The 19,788-nt window shown below is 35.5% G+C and overlaps 2 protein-coding genes across 2 annotated transcripts; both read left to right on the plus strand.

Annotated features, from left to right (window-relative positions):
* Nucleotides 1-252: 252 nt before the first annotated feature.
* LOC131859239 (G-type lectin S-receptor-like serine/threonine-protein kinase At4g03230) lies at nt 253-831 on the plus strand. Its single transcript, XM_059212821.1, has one exon. It carries the CDS (start codon nt 253-255, stop codon nt 829-831), a length of 579 nt encoding a protein of 192 aa, XP_059068804.1.
* LOC131859240 (G-type lectin S-receptor-like serine/threonine-protein kinase At2g19130) lies at nt 828-2,483 on the plus strand. Its single transcript, XM_059212822.1, has one exon. It carries the CDS (start codon nt 828-830, stop codon nt 2,481-2,483), a length of 1,656 nt encoding a protein of 551 aa, XP_059068805.1.
* Nucleotides 2,484-19,788: the final 17,305 nt, after the last annotated feature.

Below are 19,788 nucleotides of genomic sequence, written 5' to 3' on the forward strand. Positions count from 1 at the left end.
TCGCTTCCCAAATTCAAGTTTACAAAAGACTTGACTTCCAGTCATGGTGACTAATGAAAAAGAGCCTGCGAATAGCGAAATAATGGAGTCTGTCCAAGCTGTCAAATTGTCTCTTTCATTAGTCAAATTCCTTAGCGAAATAACGCGGGCTTGGCGGCACTAACTTGGCCATCTCGTCCATTCTGTAGCATATTTATTTCTATTTAAATTCGAAACTATACCACAAACATAGAACGATCTACCCAAACTTCAATGACGATGAAGTTTTTGGTCTTAGTAATTACTGTGAGTATTGCAGCGCATAATTCCAGTGCTGTAATTTTGGATCGTGAATATATGCTTCGATTGGGGGATTCGCTCACTGGAAATCAGACCCTAATTTCGAAGAATGACACGTTTACATTGGGATTTTTTAGTCCCGAAGGAACAAATAATTTGTATATTGGCATCTGGTATACCCGAATCTCTCAAAACGCCACAGTTTGGGTGGCTAACAGAGAAAATCCTGTCAGAATCATGCCCGGCGTTCTGAGATTTTCGGAAGATGGTCATCTCAGATTGTTTGATGGAAAGGGCCAGTCGGTTTGGTCGACTGTTAATGGCCAGAAAGGATCACGAGCTATGATAACGGACACTGGTAATTTCATTATGCTGGACGCCTACAACAAGTCTGCGATTGTTTGGGAGAGTTTCGCGCATCCGACAGATACATGGTTGCGTGGCATGAAGATGTGGAAAGGCATGACGCTAACTTCCTGGAAGAGTTCTCGGATCCTGCAAGTGGGCTCTTCTCTATCCGAATGGACGTGTCTCCGGGAAAGACGGAGATGATGATGTTTTATAATAACACTGTTCCATATTGGTCCAGTGGAGAATGCTCTGGGAATTATTGTACTAAGGTTCCCGAATTGCAAGCTCAGAAGAAAATTCAAGCGTCCTGTGTGAGGCTTTCTCCTTCAAGAATATACATTCATTTTGGTATTAATCCGATAGATCATACCCTCACGGGGCGGTCCGTGTTAGATGTGAACGGCGAATTACAAGTTTACTTCTGGATGGATGATGGTAGATGGAGTCTGAGGTGGTCGACATACCGAGGTCAATGCAGTGACTACGAAATCTGCGGGGCGTATGGACTTTGCAATGTGAATGATGTGTGTAGTTGTGTCCAGGGCTTCACGCCCAACAAGGACTCTCAAGGTTGGTGGTCAAGTGGCTGCTCTCGGCGAAGACCCCTGCAGTGCTCTGCCACAGAGGGCACAAACGACGAGTTCTTCGTAGCCAAGAACCAGTACTTGTCCGAAAAAGAAGCTGTCATAATCAACAACGAGCCGACACAGCTAGGCTGCCAGACTGCTTGTCTCAACAATTGCTCCTGCACAGCCTTTGGTCTCGCTATTTCTGATCAACCTATCTGTAGATTGTGGTTTGGCAATTTATTGGGAATGCGGGTTTCACCGGAGGGCCAGTCCGTCTTTATTAGGCTGGCTGCTTCTGAGTTGCGACACCCCACATCGGAGCGAAGGAACAAAACCTCAGGACTTACTATTTTACTTTCGGCCACCGCATCCTTTTTTGCTGTTTCAGCTCTCCTGTTAACAGCATTTATTCTGTGGAAACGTCGAAGACTGGTGAAGAAGAACGTGGAAGAGGAGGTGCCAATTTCGCTCAAAAAGTTCAGTTACAGAGAGTTGCGAATTGCAACGCAGAATTTCAAGCATAAATTGGGTCGCGGAGCATTCGGCTCTGTGTTCAAAGGAACTCTGCCAGACAACACGATTGTTGCGGTTAAAAGATTAGAGGGTTCCACGCAAGTAGAAAAACAATTCCGTGCGGAAATAATCACCACTGGCAGAATACAGCATGTGAATTTGGTCAGGCTGTGGGGGTTCTGCGTAGAACATTCACGAAGGTTACTGGTATATGCCTACATGCCCAACGGCTCCCTAAACTCCTTCCTCTTCTCCAAGTCGGAAGACGTGGAGAAGGTGTTGGACTGGAAGACCCGGTTTCAGATCGCACTGGGCACTGCACGAGGATTAGTTTATCTCCATGAGGAATGCAGGGATCGTATCATTCACTGCGATATTAAGCCAGAAAACGTTCTCCTGGACGGTGACTTTAGCCCAAAGCTGGCAGATTTTGGGCTAGCGAAGCTAGTAGGTAGAGATTTTAGCCGAGTACTGACGACCACACGAGGAACTCGTGGGTACGTGGCTCCCGAGTGGATCTCTGGCCTTCCTATCACTCCTAAAGCGGACGTATACAGTTTTGGCATGACGCTGTTGGAAATTATATCAGGCCGAAGAAATCTGGATTTAACAGCTGAGGGTAGTAGGTTCTACTTTCCTACCTGGGCTTCATCTCAAATTCAGAGGGGAAACATATTGGGCGTTGTGGATGCAAGGATAGCAAGTGAGGTAATTATCGAAGAAGTGAGAAGAGCTGCTGTGGTTGCTGGGCTATGTGTTGGAAGACATTAATTTCTCCCACCGAAGAGAAGCTTCTTCCAACTGAACTATTTAATATGGAACTTTCCTGCAGTAATGTTGTTGACTTTATTACCAACTTGCCACCGACTCTTCACCGCCCATTGATTTTCACGTTGTTTACTGTTTTCTCATTCTAGATAATTCGAAAGACCTCTATTTAAGAGGCTCATGTAAATTGTTTCTAAAAAGGGCAATGAATTGTAATGTTCTGTGTGCTGTAGAAAATCTCTTGGTTTCTGTTTTTCTTCTGTCTCTGCCCACCTTCATGTGGTATCAGAGCTCAGGTTAATAAAAATTGGTAGATTGTTGTGTTTATGCAGATTGAGTTGTCATCGAATTAGTCAGAGAGGAGAAGGCCATCGTAGAAGCTGCAGTGAAAGCAAGTGTTTGCAGCCATAAGAAGATCTCAGTCAAGCTGTGTCAAGGAGACTATTGAGCACAGTTTTTATTTTAACGGCAAAGCCAGATTGCAGGAGATTATTGTTGAGGGCACGCAGGCCATATTTTACTTGATTGAATTCGCAAAGTATTAAGGTGTCACTATTCCAGATTCATCCACTGTGGCTTTTAGACATTGTATTGGTATGTTCCTATTCATGGCATTAAATAGGGTTTGTGGCATTATATTGAGACTGTGGCCCTAGGTGTTTCAAAAGGAGTTTGTTTTGATGATGTTTGGATTATAAGGAATTGGTTGATTAAGGCATTAAGTATACTGTTAGAGTTTGGAGTAATTTTTTTTTGGTCAAAATATGGCATCTGGTAACTTTCAACCTTTAATTCCAATATTTTCTGGTAAAAATTATGATAATTGGGCTTTTAGAATGAAGTTGACATTCAATTCATGTGAGTTATCAGATATAGTTATAAATGGTTATATTGAACCACAAAATGAGTCTACCTTGAGTCTAGATGATAAGAAAAAGCTTGAAGAAAATAGGCAAAAGGATAGAAGGGCTTTGCAGATAATCAGGCAAGCATTGGATGATTCGGTTGTCGGAAGGATTAAACAAGCCACTACAGCCAAGCAAGCATGGGACATCCTAGAGACGACATATCAAGGTACTAGTAAGGTAAAAATTGCCAAACTACAAGCACTTAGAAGAGAATTTGAAAATTTGCAAATGAAGGATTCTGAATCAGTAGATCAATTTACATATCGTGTTACAAATTTGATTAATCAAATAAGGCAGAATGGTGATGACTTAATAGATCAAAAGGTTGTAGAAAAGGTTTTAAGAAGTTTGCCTAAAAAATTTGATGCAATTGTTGTGGTAATTGAAGAATCTAAAGATTTGACTACATATTCTATAGATGAGTTGGTTGGTTCTTTAAAAAAATTTGAAGACAGGTGGAATAGGAATGACAATAGCTCATTAGAGAATGCATTCAAAACACAAATGACATTTGGCAGAGGCAGAGGAAGAGGAAATCCAGGATTCAGAGGAAGAGGAAGAGGAAGATATAGTTACCAAAGAGAAGAAAGAAAGAGTCCAGATCCAGGAGGAAGGAGAAATCAAAATTTCATTCCAAGGGGCCGCAATAACAATCAGGCATCACAAAGGTATGACAAAACAAATGTTCAATGTTTTTATTGTAAGAAGTATGGTCACTTGGCAAATGAATGTCGAAAGAAACAAGCAGATATGGGAAAGCAAAATGCAAATTTTTCTGAGAGTAGTTCTGAGACATTGTTTATTACATGTCATGTAGCTCAAGAAAATTCAAGTAATATTTGGTTTCTAGATAGTGGGTGTAGTAATCATATGACTGGAAATAAAGATTTGTTTGAGAATTTGGATACTTCAGTTAAATCAGAAATTAAATTGGGCAATGATAACATTGTTGAAGTCATGGGAAAAGGTGCAATTAAGGTGATAACAAAGCTTGGTAAGAAAACTATTCCTGATGTTTATTTTGTACCTGGTTTGAAGCATAATCTCATAAGTGTGGGACAACTTATTCAAAAAGGTTATAGAGTTGCTTTTGAAAATAATGTTTGCACTATATTTGATATTTCTCCTAGTAACATGGTGATTGCAAAGGTTGAAATGACAAACAACAAAATGTTCCCACTTCGCATGAAGAGTGAAATGATGGAGGAGATGGGAGTAAGTTTCAAGGCATCAAATCAAGATCAAGCATGGAAATGGCATTTGAGGTGTGGTCATCTAAATTTCAAAGGATTATGTTTGTTGCAAAGAAAGGATATGGTAAGAGGTTTACCCCCTATTGAAGCACCATTGAGTTCATGTGAAAGTTGTATTTTGGCTAAGCAACATAGGCAAAAGTTTTCAAAAGAAATGACTTACAGAGCTTGGGCACCTTTAGAAATTGTGCATACAGATTTATGTGGTCCAATGAAAACACCATCATTAGGGGGGAGCATTTATTTTCTAACATTCATTGATGATTTTAGTAGAAAAACATGGGTTTATTTTCTCAAATATAAATCTGAGACATTTGGCAAATTCAAGGAGTTCAAGGCATTGGTTGAAAAACAGAGTGGTTTATCCATCAAGGTATTGAGATCAGATAGAGGAGGAGAATACAAGTCAAATGAATTTTTTGATTATTGCAGGTATCATGGAATAAAGAAGCAATTCACTACAAGTTACACACCTCAGCAGAATGGTGTCGCAGAAAGGAAGAATCGAACAATAATAGAGATGGCAAGGAGCATGTTAAAAGGTAAGAATCTACCTAATGAGTATTGGGCTGAAGTAGTTGCTTGTGCGGTTTATATTTTGAACAGAAGTCAAACAAAGATTGTGACAGACATGATTCCACAACAGGCATGGAGTGGTAAGCATCATAGTGTTTCTCATTTTAGAGTATTTGGTTGTATTGCATATGCACATGTGCCTAAGGAAACAAGAAGTAAGTTGGATGATAAGAGTGAAAAATGCATTTTTATTGGTTATGATGAATATTCTAAGGCATATAAGTTGTTTAATCCTATAACCAAAAAGGTCATTGTAAGTAGAGATGTTGTGTTCAAAGAAGAAGAATCTTGGAATGGAAGTATAGACAATACAATTACAGGTGCTACGACAATGCCATACAATGAACAAGAAGGAAAAGATCAAGAAGACCAAGAAGATCAATCAAATGAACAAGGAGGAACTCCATCAAGAAATACACAAGGAGATAACTCACAAAGGCAAGTTGAGCAAGGAGATTCATCAAGTCCACAAGTAAGTAATGACTCAAATCCTACACTTGCATCATTGAGACCAAGGCTTAGAAGTAAGAAGACTAAAAGTTTGCAAGAAATTTATGATCAAGGAGATAAGATAGATTTGCAATCAAACTTTGCTTTATTTGCTCAAGATCCTATATATTTTGAAGATGCAATTAAGGATGAACATTGGATTAATGCAATGAATGATGAAATGGAATCTATTGAGAAAAATAATACATGGAAATTAGTTGATTTGCCTAAAGACAAAGAATGCATAGGTGTGAAATGGGTTTATAAAACTAAGTATAAAGCAAATGGAGAAATTGACAAATATAAGGCAAGATTGGTAGCTAAGGGGTTTGCACAAGAATATGGGGTTGATTATAATGAAACATTTGCACCTGTAGCAAGACTTGATACTGTTAGAATGGTACTAGCTATTGCAGCTCAAAACAATTGGTAGGTTTATCAAATGGATGTTAAATCAGCCTTTTTGAATGGATATTTGGAAGAAGAAGTATATGTGCAGCAAGCACCAGGATATGAGATAAAAGGATATGAAGGCAAGGTTTACAAGTTGAAGAAGGCACTCTATGGATTGAAGCAAGCACCAAGAGCTTGGTATAGCAGGATAGATTCATACATGTTGAAGAATGGATTCAATAGATGCACTAATGACCCCACACTTTACATCAAGGTCAATGAACAAGGTCAGATTTTGATTGTTTGCTTGTATGTTGATGATTTGATCTTTACAGGCAATCTTTTTATTGACATGTTTAAATTTGAAATGAAGAAAGAATTTGAGATGACAGACTTGGGTTTGATGAAATATTTTCTTGGTATTGAAGTCACTCAAAATGATAAGGGCATTTTCATTTGTCAAAGTAAATATGCAAAAGATGTTTTGAGAGGGTTCAGAATGATAAATTGTAGTCCAGTTTCTTCTCCTGTAGCAACAGGCATAAAACTTAGCAGAGAAGATAATGAGATGGATTTTGACACAACTATATTCAGAAAATTGGTTGGCAGTTTGATGTATTTGACAGCAACTAGGCCAGATATAATGTATGGAGTCAGTCTAATTTCTAGATTTATGGACTCACCCAAAAATTCACATTGGCAAGCAGGAAAAAGAATATTGAGATATATTGCAGGAACCCTGGATTATGGAATATTGTATTCCATCACAAATGATTTTCAATTGATTGGATATACTGAAAGTGATTTTGTAGGAAATATAGATGATCGAAAGAGTACATCTGGATATGCATTTCATCTTGGAACAGGTATTGTGGCATGGGCATCAAAGAAGCAGCCAATCGTGACAATTTCATCAGCAGAAGCGGAGTATGTGGCAGGTACATCAGCGGCATGTCAAGCAGTATGGATGCGAAGAATCTTGAAGGATCTAAAGCATGAGCAAAAGGAGCCTACTACAATCTATTGTGACAACAAGTCCACCATTGCACTATCAAAGAATCATGTTTTTCACAAGAGGACAAAGCACATTGATACTAGGTATCACTTCATTCGAGAATTGATCAACAATGGAGAAATCATTCTACAACATTGTAGATCAAAGGAGCAACTCGCTGATATATTCACAAAAGCATTAGCACAAGATCAATTTGAATATTTAAGAGAAAATTTGAATATTGTAAATATTAATGTAATTAGTGGTAGAAATTAGGGGGGAGTGTTGGAAGACATTAATTTCTCCCACCGAAGAGAAGCTTCTTCCAACTGCACTATTTAATATGGAACTTTCCTGTAGTAATGTTGTTGACTTTATTACCGACTTGCCACCGACTCTTCACCGCCCATTGATTTTCACGTTGTTTACTGTTTTCTCATTCTAGATAATTCGAAAGACCTCTATTTAAGAGGCTCATGTAAATTGTTTCTAAAAAGGGCAATGAATTGTAATGTTCTGTGTGCTGTAGAAAATCTCTTGGCTTCTGTTTTTCTTCTGTCTCTGCCCACCTTCACTATGCATTCAAGAGGAGGAGAATCTGAGGCCAAGCATGACTGAAGTGGTAAAAATATTGGAAGGCACGATGGAGGCTTCTATGCCACAAATTCCAAGGTCTTTACATGTCCTAGTACGTCAAGTAAACAAAGAAGGAATGGCTTAAATCACACATTCTAAGCTTATATTTCTGGAATTAAAAGTGTTAAATACTTAGAGTTGACTAACATGTTTTAGGTTTAATATGTTGCTTAGTGTATGTTGTCACACTAAGAATACACTTTTTAAGCTTAAAAGTGTTAAACGCAGTATGTGTGGTTTAAGGTTGCGAGCAATAGCTGCAATCAACATGTTTCCTACCAAGTGGTATCATACATACAAAATAGTAGCCAGTTGTGAATGAGAATTTGATAGATAGGGAGAGGATTCTCTACAATGTATAAATAATTGTGAGGGTATCTTTTTATATTTTAAAATATTGATAATATATTTTGATTTTTCTTTGAATATTAAAGTATCAATAAATATCTGAAAATATAAATGATGATTTATTCAACACATCATTTATATATTGAAATATGTACAGTTATTCATCATGTCATAAAAAATTATAAACAATACTAGTCAAAATTTAGTTTCATATAAGAATAAATTGAATTTATTTTTTTATTTTTTATTATATTAGTAGGGAAAGGGCTTTGATTCGTCACATAGGCAGTTCAACAAACATATCAGTAAATAGTAATCGGCATCAACATAGCCAGGAGCACAAAACCCCTAACCTTCTAAATAGTAGCCCAAAATACAGTAAAAAATATCTTAGCTAAATCAATAAGATACATATTTACTCCATAATCACATAACATAGCTGTCACTAAGACTAACAGAGACATGTTAACAACATCATTTTAATTATTAATTAATCCATACCCATGAATTTTATCTATCACTAAGACTAAACCAATATAGATAGTCATAGTAGGTTCATACGCAATAACATTTAAACTAGTATAGCAAAAAATCAAATCAAAACTATCCCTACATAAGAGAATCATTAAAAGGTACCAAGGACTATAAGTATTAGACAAAATATCAAAAATAAAGATCATATCAAAAAAAATGGCACATATCTAAACAAACCAACAAGAGCAACAAATACTAATTGTGACCACCAAGTAGGCCCCTATTCCTTGAAATATTCTCCAGACAGTCTTTTTAGTAATCTTGGTCTAGGTCCTAGTCTGAATTGTTCTCTATCTATTGTTGAACTTTCCCTTCTTGCTTCTTGATCCTTCTCCTCGACTTCTTTAGCCTAAAATAAAGCCTGTGGAAACCTTCCTCATAATGTCATTAGTAATAACGCAGAGTGCTAACCACCCTTCCCAAATGGGTCTTGCACTTTTAGAACTCTTCTACTCTTGAGTCAAGATCTTCTAGTCTAATATGCATATTGTTAATTTAAACCTTCAGGCTAGACACTCTTTCATTATCATCATCCTAAGAGAACTCTTGATTAGTGGCATCTATGTTTCCTTTAACCTCATCAAATTTTGGTGGAGACCTCAATCTCAAATCCATTAAATTCACCCCTTCCTCAAACTCATTGTTTAAAATAGCATACTCTTCATCTTCATCATTAGAGTTTTCACTAGAGATTTCATCCTTTGGGGCATACTCTTCATAAGTCATAGTGTCACTTATTTTCTCCTCTTTTTGTTTAGCTCTTCACTTAGAATCTTTTTCAATTACATGGGTTGATCAATGACCTTGAGGGATATTATCTTCTATCCCTTGCTCCTTCTTAACATCCTCATCTCTTCCTAACAGAGACTCTTCTAGGTCAATAGTAATGCTCCTTTTAGGTGTCTTATTATCAGTTTTTCTAACTTTGGAAGTTCCTTACTTTATGATTAGGGATTTTCTTTTGTTACGTATGAATTTTAGCAATGCCACTTCTTTTGTTATATTTCTTTGTTTAATTTATTATTAATAATTATTACATACTAAAATATTATGTAGCTTTCTCACTTTTAATATTTGATCTTATACAATCTTGTAACTCTTTTTGTCCAAAGACATGCAATATAATTGATATATATTATTTAAATATTTGATTATTTATAATACACACAACTATACAACTTAACATCATAAACCAAATGAAAAGGAAACATAATATACAACAACTAGTCTAAATATGCAAGACTATTAATTTTTTCTCTTCCAAGTAATGCATTTTGTAGATTTCCACTACCAAATATTAAACAAGCTCACCATTTCTTGAATAAATTATATTAAAAAATTTCAAAATGAACTTATTTACATTTAAATGTTAATATTAAAAGTTAGAGCCTCATGCATGCCCTCAAATTGGCAAATATATTATAACTTATAACATCATGAAATCATAAATTTACTATGGTAGGTCTGGTAGTTCTAGTGTTCAATTTTAACACTCGTTATTATATTGGTACGAATGTATTTTACTACTTAATCATAATTTTGAATATCTTTGAGATCCCATAAAAATTAAATATCTAAATAATAGTAGACTATATAAATTTTAATTAGTTAGTTAATTTGTTTTCTTTTGTTTGAAAGAATTTTTGGTAATTTTAACTGTGCAATGTCAATGGCTTTAGTAGCAAAAAATTTCTCTCTTCTGAGTCTTATTTACACTATATTTTCTCTTTAAGGTACCCTCTTCTACACTTATGGGCATTCTAAATTTTTAATGTAGAGAATCCTTTTACAATAATTTATGAGTTATTAATAGTTAAGATTATATATAGTACTACTTCAATGAAATAGAGATGCAACTTTGTACATTAGTGAGAACTATCCCAACATTTAGCAATAATTATATGATGTAGTTTCATTTATGTGAACCATATGGCTAAAAACTATGATTCTTAATGAGCTCCAAAACATAGGCATTAATAGTTTAATGGTATCTATTTACATTTATGCAAGGTCTAGTAGGAAAAAATAATTGCCTATGTCTCAAATAATAACTAAGAATTAATTTTTGTGTAAGGTCATTGGATGTGTTATTGCTATGTAATAGAAGTTAATCCATAAGCCTTCATTATCGACAAGTCTTGTTCCACCCGATATCCTGATCCTCGATAGTTTTGTGTTGGTGGGACCCTCATAGATAACATATTGATCAGTTGCATATTAGGAGTTTTTCTGCACACAATTTATTTATTTCATTGGTCTTGAAAGATGTGACTACCCAATGGTCTGATGGTAGCAGTTCCAAAGTTGGTGACTTGCATTGTGACATTCATCAAGTGCTTTTTCATACTGGACAATAAATAAGGTAATTAATAAAAGGCTTTGTTTCAAACCCCGAAGTAGTACAACAACCACTCAAACACAAGAATTAATCGCTCTATGTTTTCACGTGTCTTTCAAGCTTTCTCATTCCATTTACATTCGATAGTTCTGAAACATTGGGAGAGACACCCAGGAGAATACATAAAACTAGGTTAAAAAATAGAAGTTCTCTTTGTTTAAAATTATTGAAATTTATAGTGTTCTTGTTGATAGGATAAGGAAGGGTTCCTAATTTACCATTCATGTACTCCTGCTTTCCCTATTTCTCCATCTTGTCCTATCCTAACTTGAGATTTCATCCTTTATTATAAACCCTAGCACTCCTACATTTAGCTTCAATGGTGCCCAAACCCTCTTAGCCTATAGAAAATAAATTGGACTACATTAAAGACTCATAAGTTGGCCCATTCACCATGCATGACATTCAGAAAAAGGATGCATAGTTCAGAAAGGTCTCCAATTTTACAAAAGGCCATTGATTCTGCTCTTTCTAAAGTTAGAGTCTACCCTTCCCCCATTGCATGCCCAGAATTAGTCCTCTCCTATGTGCAACATTACCACCTAGATTCCCAAGAAATTCAAGGTGCAAATAAAAGTTTGATAGCTTAAATAGACACAAGTAACATCTCTCTTGCATTGCACATCCCCGAGAGGGATGGTCAAATTAATTTTTTTCTAGTCAAGATAGCAACATGTCAATAGCCAACTACATTAGTGCCTAAACAAAATTGCACAAAGCTGGCTGAAATTTCCTCGACCTTGTAAATCTAGATTATCTTCTCGGATAAAAACAAAACTCTTTATTGATGATATTACCAATATCATTTTTCTACTATGTCATGTGGTTGGTAGGACAAAAATGGAATTCGTTGAGGAGTGGATGTGTTGATTTGTTCTCACAATCTGTGATGATAAAAATTTGATTAACTAGGTGAGGTTAATATGTGACTCCCTTCATGAATAGCTCGTCAAGTTTAATGATAGGAAATATTTTCATTTATTCTTTGTTCTCTTGTATGCGATAGATACTAGTAGAAATTCTTGGCTAGGTTTGAGGCAAGTTGGCAATCTTTCAAATGGTGTACCTCTTTACAATTGTTTCTCCTAGTTACATAAAGGAGAAGGTATGAGGAATTTCTCCTGCATCCAAGACATTATCCTGATGACAGTCATTAAAAATTTTGAGGGAAACTTGGAGAAAGGGATATTATAGAAAGTCATAGCTTTAATTTAGACTTATGATATTTTCTATATTCATTTTTGGACTTTCTCTTACTTGAGGGTCAAAGGTTACGAAAAGGTTCCGCTGAAAATACCTAGGTATGCCACTTATTACTTTGTGTTTTAAGAATTATTTCACTAGATGGCTTTTGTAAATATCAAATATGTTCAAATGAGGATAGAGGGATATTCTTTTCCCTTGAGATTGTCTTATTTTTCTTGTAAAAGTAATGAATTTGACAAGTTTTCTGATAAGCTCTAGCCAAGCTCAAACTTCCTTCTTTATCCATAAGGACCCATTTCGATAGCAAGGGTTATGTTAAAAAGATTTTTTATGGAGTATCCCACTATCTCTACATGCCCAAGTTGGAGGACTTTTGGGAAGATTGCATTGATGAGATTGAAGTTTTTCAAGAGAGGCTTTATGTGGCTAACCCTTAGCCAAATGTTTAATTTCAATGTTATTTATGCTATTCTAGAAAATATTGTGGATGATGATTCAGACCTGGTAGAGAGTTCATACCAGAATGCCATATTACCTCCTTTTCAGTGGCGTGAAAAAGAAGAAGAAATGAGTGTTAAAGACAAAACATCACAAGTTCTAGATAGGTCACAAGCTTGGTTGGAGTATCAAGTTAGAAGTCATTCTGGTTCTTCATCACAACAAGGAACACCCAAGGATACTAGCATAGTTACTCAAACTTCTCAGAATGTGATGGGAAAATCAACACTAGAAACTAATATATCTTAGGTAGATTTGTCATCTAGTGGAGACAATGACCCACTTGAAAACAATTAGAAATTGAAATCTTCCTATCTATGAAGCAAGTTCCATAACACCACCTAAAAAGAAGAGGATGGCTCTAGCAATTAGTTCCAGTGAGGAAGAAACCTAGTTTCTTCCCCAACTGGGAGAGCAAATCTCAATAGTTTCTTCGATTGATGATGTATATCCCTTCACTCCTCCTTCTAATGTCCCCATGTTGACACCTATTGCTACCATCAATATTTTGTCTATTAAAAGACCAACAAACACTTCATCTACTCCATGGCTTAAAAAGGTGATTGAGAATTAAAGGAAATGGTATTCACCAACCAGTGAAATTAGAGTTGATATAGTGACATGCTGGGTAGGAGAGATGCCAAAACCTAAGAAAAGAAAAGGGGGTGGCTAGGATGATTGTGGACCCGTAAACAAAGTATCATGTCTTGGAAATTTCTGACCATAATATAGATAAGACTAAACATGAAAACATTGAAGGGGAATTTAATATAAGTAGAATTGACATGGGGCCTGCAACAATAGATGGAGATATTTATCATGCTAAGATTTTTGATGTTGTTCTATCCAGGAGAACTAAGGCTAGAGAAAGGAAGAATCAAGAGATTTCTCAATATGTAGATACTCTTCTTTCACTCGATTTTCTTGGTTAGCTGAGAACCTCTCCACCAACTCATCCTCCTAGATATCCATCACTGAGCTCATCAATTCTAATAAGCTAGAGATAGTAAAGAAAACACAAGCTATAACTAGAGCAATTGATGGTTGGTCTAGTCAGATAATTCTGAAACATCTGGCATTCATTGTGAAGAACTTATTAGGCACTTAGAGGGGGGGCTGAATCAGTGATAGTAAGAACAATACAAATCTTAATATCAATTTCACTAACTTTAAACTCAATAGACATACAAGAAATAATAACAAGTATGCAATCAAAACATAAAGTATAAACCACATCACAAAATATTTTATACATGGAAAAACCAAATGGGAAAAACCACGGTGGGAGTTACTACCCATAAGATCCACTAATTGTAGTGTAGAGATCTTACCACTTAAGGTCTACAACACCTGATTAGGGGCACATCCTATTAGGAGTATCTAATCCTAGCTAAGAGCATTACAAAAAGGTCTGTGAGGACCAGCCTTGTTAGGAGCTACCCAAGTAACTGGGATTTGAAAATACAAGCTAATGTGTCACCTAGTTAGAGGATTTAATGATGAAAACTGTTAGGATCTGACTGCACCATGTTAGGAGTGACCTTGTAAGAGGATTTTCTTGCTGCAACTGTTAGGAAGACAGCAAGTGCCAATGATCTCAATATAGCACCTTTTGTGTCTAATAAGATCTACTTCAGAACATTACAACATCACAGAGCCTTCATCTCTAAACTCCTCCAATCTTCACACTATATGAAAAACATAATTCTATCATCATATATCACATTATCAAGCTCATTTATATATCCTTTCATACCTCATCATAGAATTAAAATTATCATAAGGCCAAGTAGAACCTTATTACAATTTCCTAGGTTTAATGCATCTAGACAATCTTGCATTGTACACTTTAGTTATGTCGGCCACTGACATAATAAATCCAATTCTATGTTGTGTTACCAATTTGAGTAATTTTTCCAGTCCACTCACACTTTAGTCATCAACGTTGTTGTAACACTGCATCCCTTCATCAATCATTTTTTCCAGTTGAAGTCCTAGTTACCGGTTCAGTCTAGTTGGTTGAACTATAGGACTTAGATGACTTAAAGAAGCATAGTTGCCATCAATGACAACATACAAAATAGTCATCATACATAAATCTAATCTCTATGCACAATAGACATATATTGGTTGTCCAAATGATCAAATGCCACACATTGAGCACAATTTGAGGAATTATGACACCCTTAATCTAATGATAAGTATCCTGTCGAATCCAGCTACTAAGAGTAAAGAAAGAGACAGGTAGATTGGTTGCTTCGTTATTGGAGATGTAGGATGTTACTAAATTACCCCAAAACATTTTAATTATGGAGCATATCATTGAAAATCATGATGTTAGAATGGAAACACCATGTTACAAATAAGCTCCAGTCGCACCTCACTACTTTAGTACTTTAGAATATAAACCTTTGACGAGACATGAAAAGCTCCTTTGATAAAATTGGTATCAATGTACTTAGTGATGATGAGAAGCAATTATTAAAATGAGAAATGGTGAGAAGAGATTTTCACCAAAAAGTAGAAGAGAGCCTCTCTGTAGGTAACGCGGGATCTAAGCCTTTAGAATGCCTGAAGGATGTGATAATAGTATTAAAAATTTTCAATGAATAAGTCCAAGATGTTCCTGGTAAGATCGCTGGAGCAAGTTAAAATATTGTCAAGCGGAGAGTCAAGGTTGAAGCCATGGCTGAACCTATGACATAAAACATATCGCTGATCCTTTCCAATTTTAGGGCCTATAAGAAAAGCCTGAATCAATAGGTGGCACGACAACAATAGGGCAATGTAATAGACACAAGGGTGGAAACTCAAGAAGTAGTAGATGATGATGCAAAGATGGAAGATGAAGAAATGGATGGGGGCACAACTATTTGATTATCTTCTTTCTAGTTAATAGTTTTATTTTTATCGGGCTCTCAAATTATTGGTGCTAGTGGACCGTTTATTTGGTGGCTATGTTTAAGACTTTCTTGACATGGTTGTCTGCAAGAAGCTGTTATTTAGATTAATTAAGTTGAACTATTTAATGATGGTATGAACCATAGTTAAGGGTTCTGATGGAGTTCTGAAGGCGTGACTTGTAGTTAGCAGTGATTTTGCATATTTTGTGAAAAACGTAATGGAATTTTGTTTGGAAGAGGCTACCTTGTTTCAGTTGGAATTATAATTTCTGTTTGATGTTATCATCAATGATTATATCTGAATGGTTCATTGAATTGTTTTAAATTAGTTCTTTATCCATACTTTTTATTGTATGGGAGAATTATTTTTATACATTATTGTGAATCTGTATCGGATATTACACATATTACTGTTACTATTTTTTTATATGGTGACCATTCACTAGTTGAAATCTATGTATTAGTACCAGTGAATGATTCTAATTTGAAGTAATGGTGATTCATCTTTATACTTTGTTATAGAGGTCATAAGTGATTAGTTTTGTCCTATCTTTTTTTTATTTTGTAGAGCTCATCTTTCCTACTTTCTGGTTAAAATGACACCCCATAAAACCACAAAATTTACATCATAAGAGGGAGCTATACCTCTAAGATTTAGAGGATAGTTGCAAAACAAAACACAACTTCTCCAACTATTGTTAATAGTTTGTTCCCTAGTCCGGGGCTAGGAGTCATATTGTCATTTATAAAAGGGAGCCAAATTTGTTAACCAACAAGATGGAGTTGTCATCAAGAGGGAAGGAGAATTTGAATTTAGTGGAGGGGAAAAATTTTGGTGGTTGCAGAAACAATGTAGATACTATATTTTTCATGGGATCAGGGAGGAAAGGAGGGGAGGAAGCTTTGATCTAGTTGATTGCGGGGTTCTAGGTAGACAACACACTCAATGGCAAACTAGTGCTTGGGACATGTGTCTCTAATTTTGGTTGTTCAGAATCTTTTATTAGTGTATGCAATATTATTTGTAAGAATGAGAATGTGTTTCCATTTCCACCCTAGGGGCATATTTTCTACATAATTATTATGAGGGCCCCTCTATTTATTTTTTTGGGTGATGTTAAGGGTAAGAATAAGAATATGCTAGTTGAACATAACTCTAAGTGGTCAAAACTATTTGGGTCATACTTGAAAGGAAAGAATTCATTTTCCCCTGCGAGTCATTCTTCTGACCCTATCTCTGGGACTTTTTCTATTTTGGTTTTTTATTGTATTATTGGCAAGGGTATCTCTACTATGGAATAATCATATCAGATGAAGTTTATCTCACTTTGCTACTCTAAGTGGTCAAAACTATTTGGGTCATACTTGAAAGGAAAGAATTCATTTTCCCCTGCAAGTCATTCTTCTGACCCTATCTCTAGGACTTTTTCAATTTTGGTTTTTGATTGTATTATTTGCAAGGGTATCTCTTCTATGAAATATTCTTTGATTGTATTATTTACTGGTCACCATCTAAATATTGAATCAATCCATGGTATAGTGGTTGAGAAATAGAATAAGAAAGGCCAGATTAAGGTTGTTTCCATGGATAAAGGGTTATTTTTTTCCTTCTCCTGTGAGGAATACTTATTGCTAATTTGGGGGATTGTGGATGCTTGGTTGTTCTTCTTTGGCTCTTAAGATATAAGAACTTGGGTTCAACCCTTGTCGTGACTAGTCTTGTAATGAATCCCCAAGTTGAGTGAGGTTGTCAAGTTTTCCCATAGATTATTGGCATGAAAATATCTTTAAGGGGATTGTGGTTTGTTTTGGCAATCTTCTATTTTTCCATTCCATGATGTCTTCTAGGTGGTATTTGGTTTATGCTTAGCTTTGTGTGAGTGTAGATGAATCCATTGACCTCCCTTGTGAGATTTCTATCAACTCTAAGCTTGGTGAATAGATTTAGGATATCAAGTTTGAATCTATTCAATTTTATCACTTCAACTATAAAAAGTATAGTCACTTCAATTTGCTAACTTTAGTGGGCTAAGAAATGTTCTTCTAAACCCCCGAAGTACTCTCAAAAATTTTGGAAGGAAAGGGGCCATATTAATCCCAATAACCTGCTGGGAGAAGCTTCAAAAGGAGATGGTTATAAATCCAAGAAGGATAGACCCAAGCAAGAAGGTTATAATATTGAGAACATGAAGACTTCCCTAATGTTTCTTTCTAGTTCTCTTTCTAATGAATCTTTTAATAGGTGTAAAGATAATGATGGATTTGTTTGTGTTTGTTTGTAAATGCTTGTTGACTCTAAAATTGTTATGTAGAATGGTTTTTTGGGTATATCATTTGAGCCTATTTGTGTTTTAGTTGAGCCCCCCAATATGAAGCATGTGGCTAGTGGATTGAAATTGAAACATAGAAATTAAACCTAAATCTCTTTAAATAAATTCACATTTCACAAATTTGAACCTTAATCTTAAGTGTTCTCCTCCATCCTTATTTAGTCTTAACCTTACCAATATTTTAACTTCCAAAGTATATTTCGCATATATTTGTTAGGAACCAAGAAGGACAAATGAGAGGGGGGGTGAATCAGTTGTTAATAAATTGCAACCCAAAATAAATTATTCCAACTTAAAACTTAGTGCTAGTACAACAAATTAATAGTTATATTAATATCGATCGAACTAAATGTATGACACATAAAGGAAAATAACATCCACAACACATGACATAGATATTTTGACATGGAAACCCTATAAGGGGAAAAACCATGGTGGGAAACCTTATGCACAATCAAATGATACTACTATAGATAGTAAGTGGATACAATAATGGGGTCTGCACATGTCAAAAGGCCAACCACCTAGAGCTCACTACTCAATAGCAAAATAGGAGTCACACTGACTACACGGTTGGATGGTTAAATCCAACAATCAATCTACTGCTTCAATATAGCATCTTCAATGTTGGATTCAGTATCATTTTAAGATCTGATCATGAGGACCAAACACCTTCATAACCTTTAACAAACTTCCTTCAACCTTTAGATGATATCTATGTGATCCGCAGAAGGATCTGCTTATTTTCACTCTTCACAATGATCTCAACATGTATGCATACCTCTTGCAAATAAGATCTTACAATTATTTATACAAAACCTAATACCTCATCATTAGGTCACCTCCTAAAAGATATTACAATTAAATCAATTACAAAATAAGTCTTGGTGCAATATAATATGTCAGCCTCAATACATTTACACATTATCCAATCAATAAATCATTTCCAAATCGTGTCGTGCAGATCTGGAATATGATATCATATGTTGGTTCATAACCTAGACCTATATAACATTTAAGCCAAATATGTGAACCCGATCAGTCCAATATACAAAACACCAAATGCAAACATCCAATCCATATCTTTAACATAGTCAAATGATCTCTAGAAGATAAAAAGTCATCATCAATTTCCTGAGTTGCCAGTGAAACATATATCGGTAACTATGCATAAGCCAATCTCCATACCAAGACCACAATGTGTTGGTTCAACAACAAACAATTATAACGAGAGCGCCAAATCAACAATGTAGACCTCCAAAAAGATAAGTATTGACATCATTGATAAAACTAGTACAACACATGACGAAGTCATCCATAATATCAACAATCTCCCTGTTTGGCATTGATGGCAACACTAGATGGAAAAACATCTATGTGCCAAAAATAGAATGCCAACAATCTCCCTTAAATAGATCAACACAAAGTTTTTTACCAAAAACAGAAACAGTATAGCCAAAACCAAAATACATCTTCAATGTACAAAATTCTTCCATAGACATCTCTCCCCCTTTGACATCAAATGCCAAAGCAGTTAAAAATCAAAACATAACATACAACTAACTACTCTCCTTGAGCAGTAGCTCTTCTTCATCAAGTCAAAGAAAGATTTTTTTGTTAGTCCCTGTCGGTTTGATGCTAATCTACATCATTTAAGTCTTTGTCGGTGGGGTGATTACCACAAGATTCTCTCTGAGATATTGAAATGTTTCCTTAGGCAAAGACTTTGTAAAAATATCTGCAATTTTCTCTTCAGTGTTCACATTAACCAATCTCACTTCATTTGCTTCAACATTTTCTTTTAGAAAATTATAGTTAATAGAAACATGTTTTATTTTCGAG

Source organism: Cryptomeria japonica, chromosome 10 (assembly GCF_030272615.1).
Source record: "Cryptomeria japonica chromosome 10, Sugi_1.0, whole genome shotgun sequence".
Taxonomy (NCBI): Eukaryota; Viridiplantae; Streptophyta; class Pinopsida; order Cupressales; family Cupressaceae; genus Cryptomeria; species Cryptomeria japonica.

Bases quoted from the DNA above. Each gene is read 5' to 3' on its own strand.
- LOC131859239 (XM_059212821.1), top strand. From the start codon at position 253: ATGACGATGAAGTTTTTGGTCTTAGTAATTACTGTGAGTATTGCAGCG.
- LOC131859240 (XM_059212822.1), top strand. From the start codon at position 828: ATGATGATGTTTTATAATAACACTGTTCCATATTGGTCCAGTGGAGAA.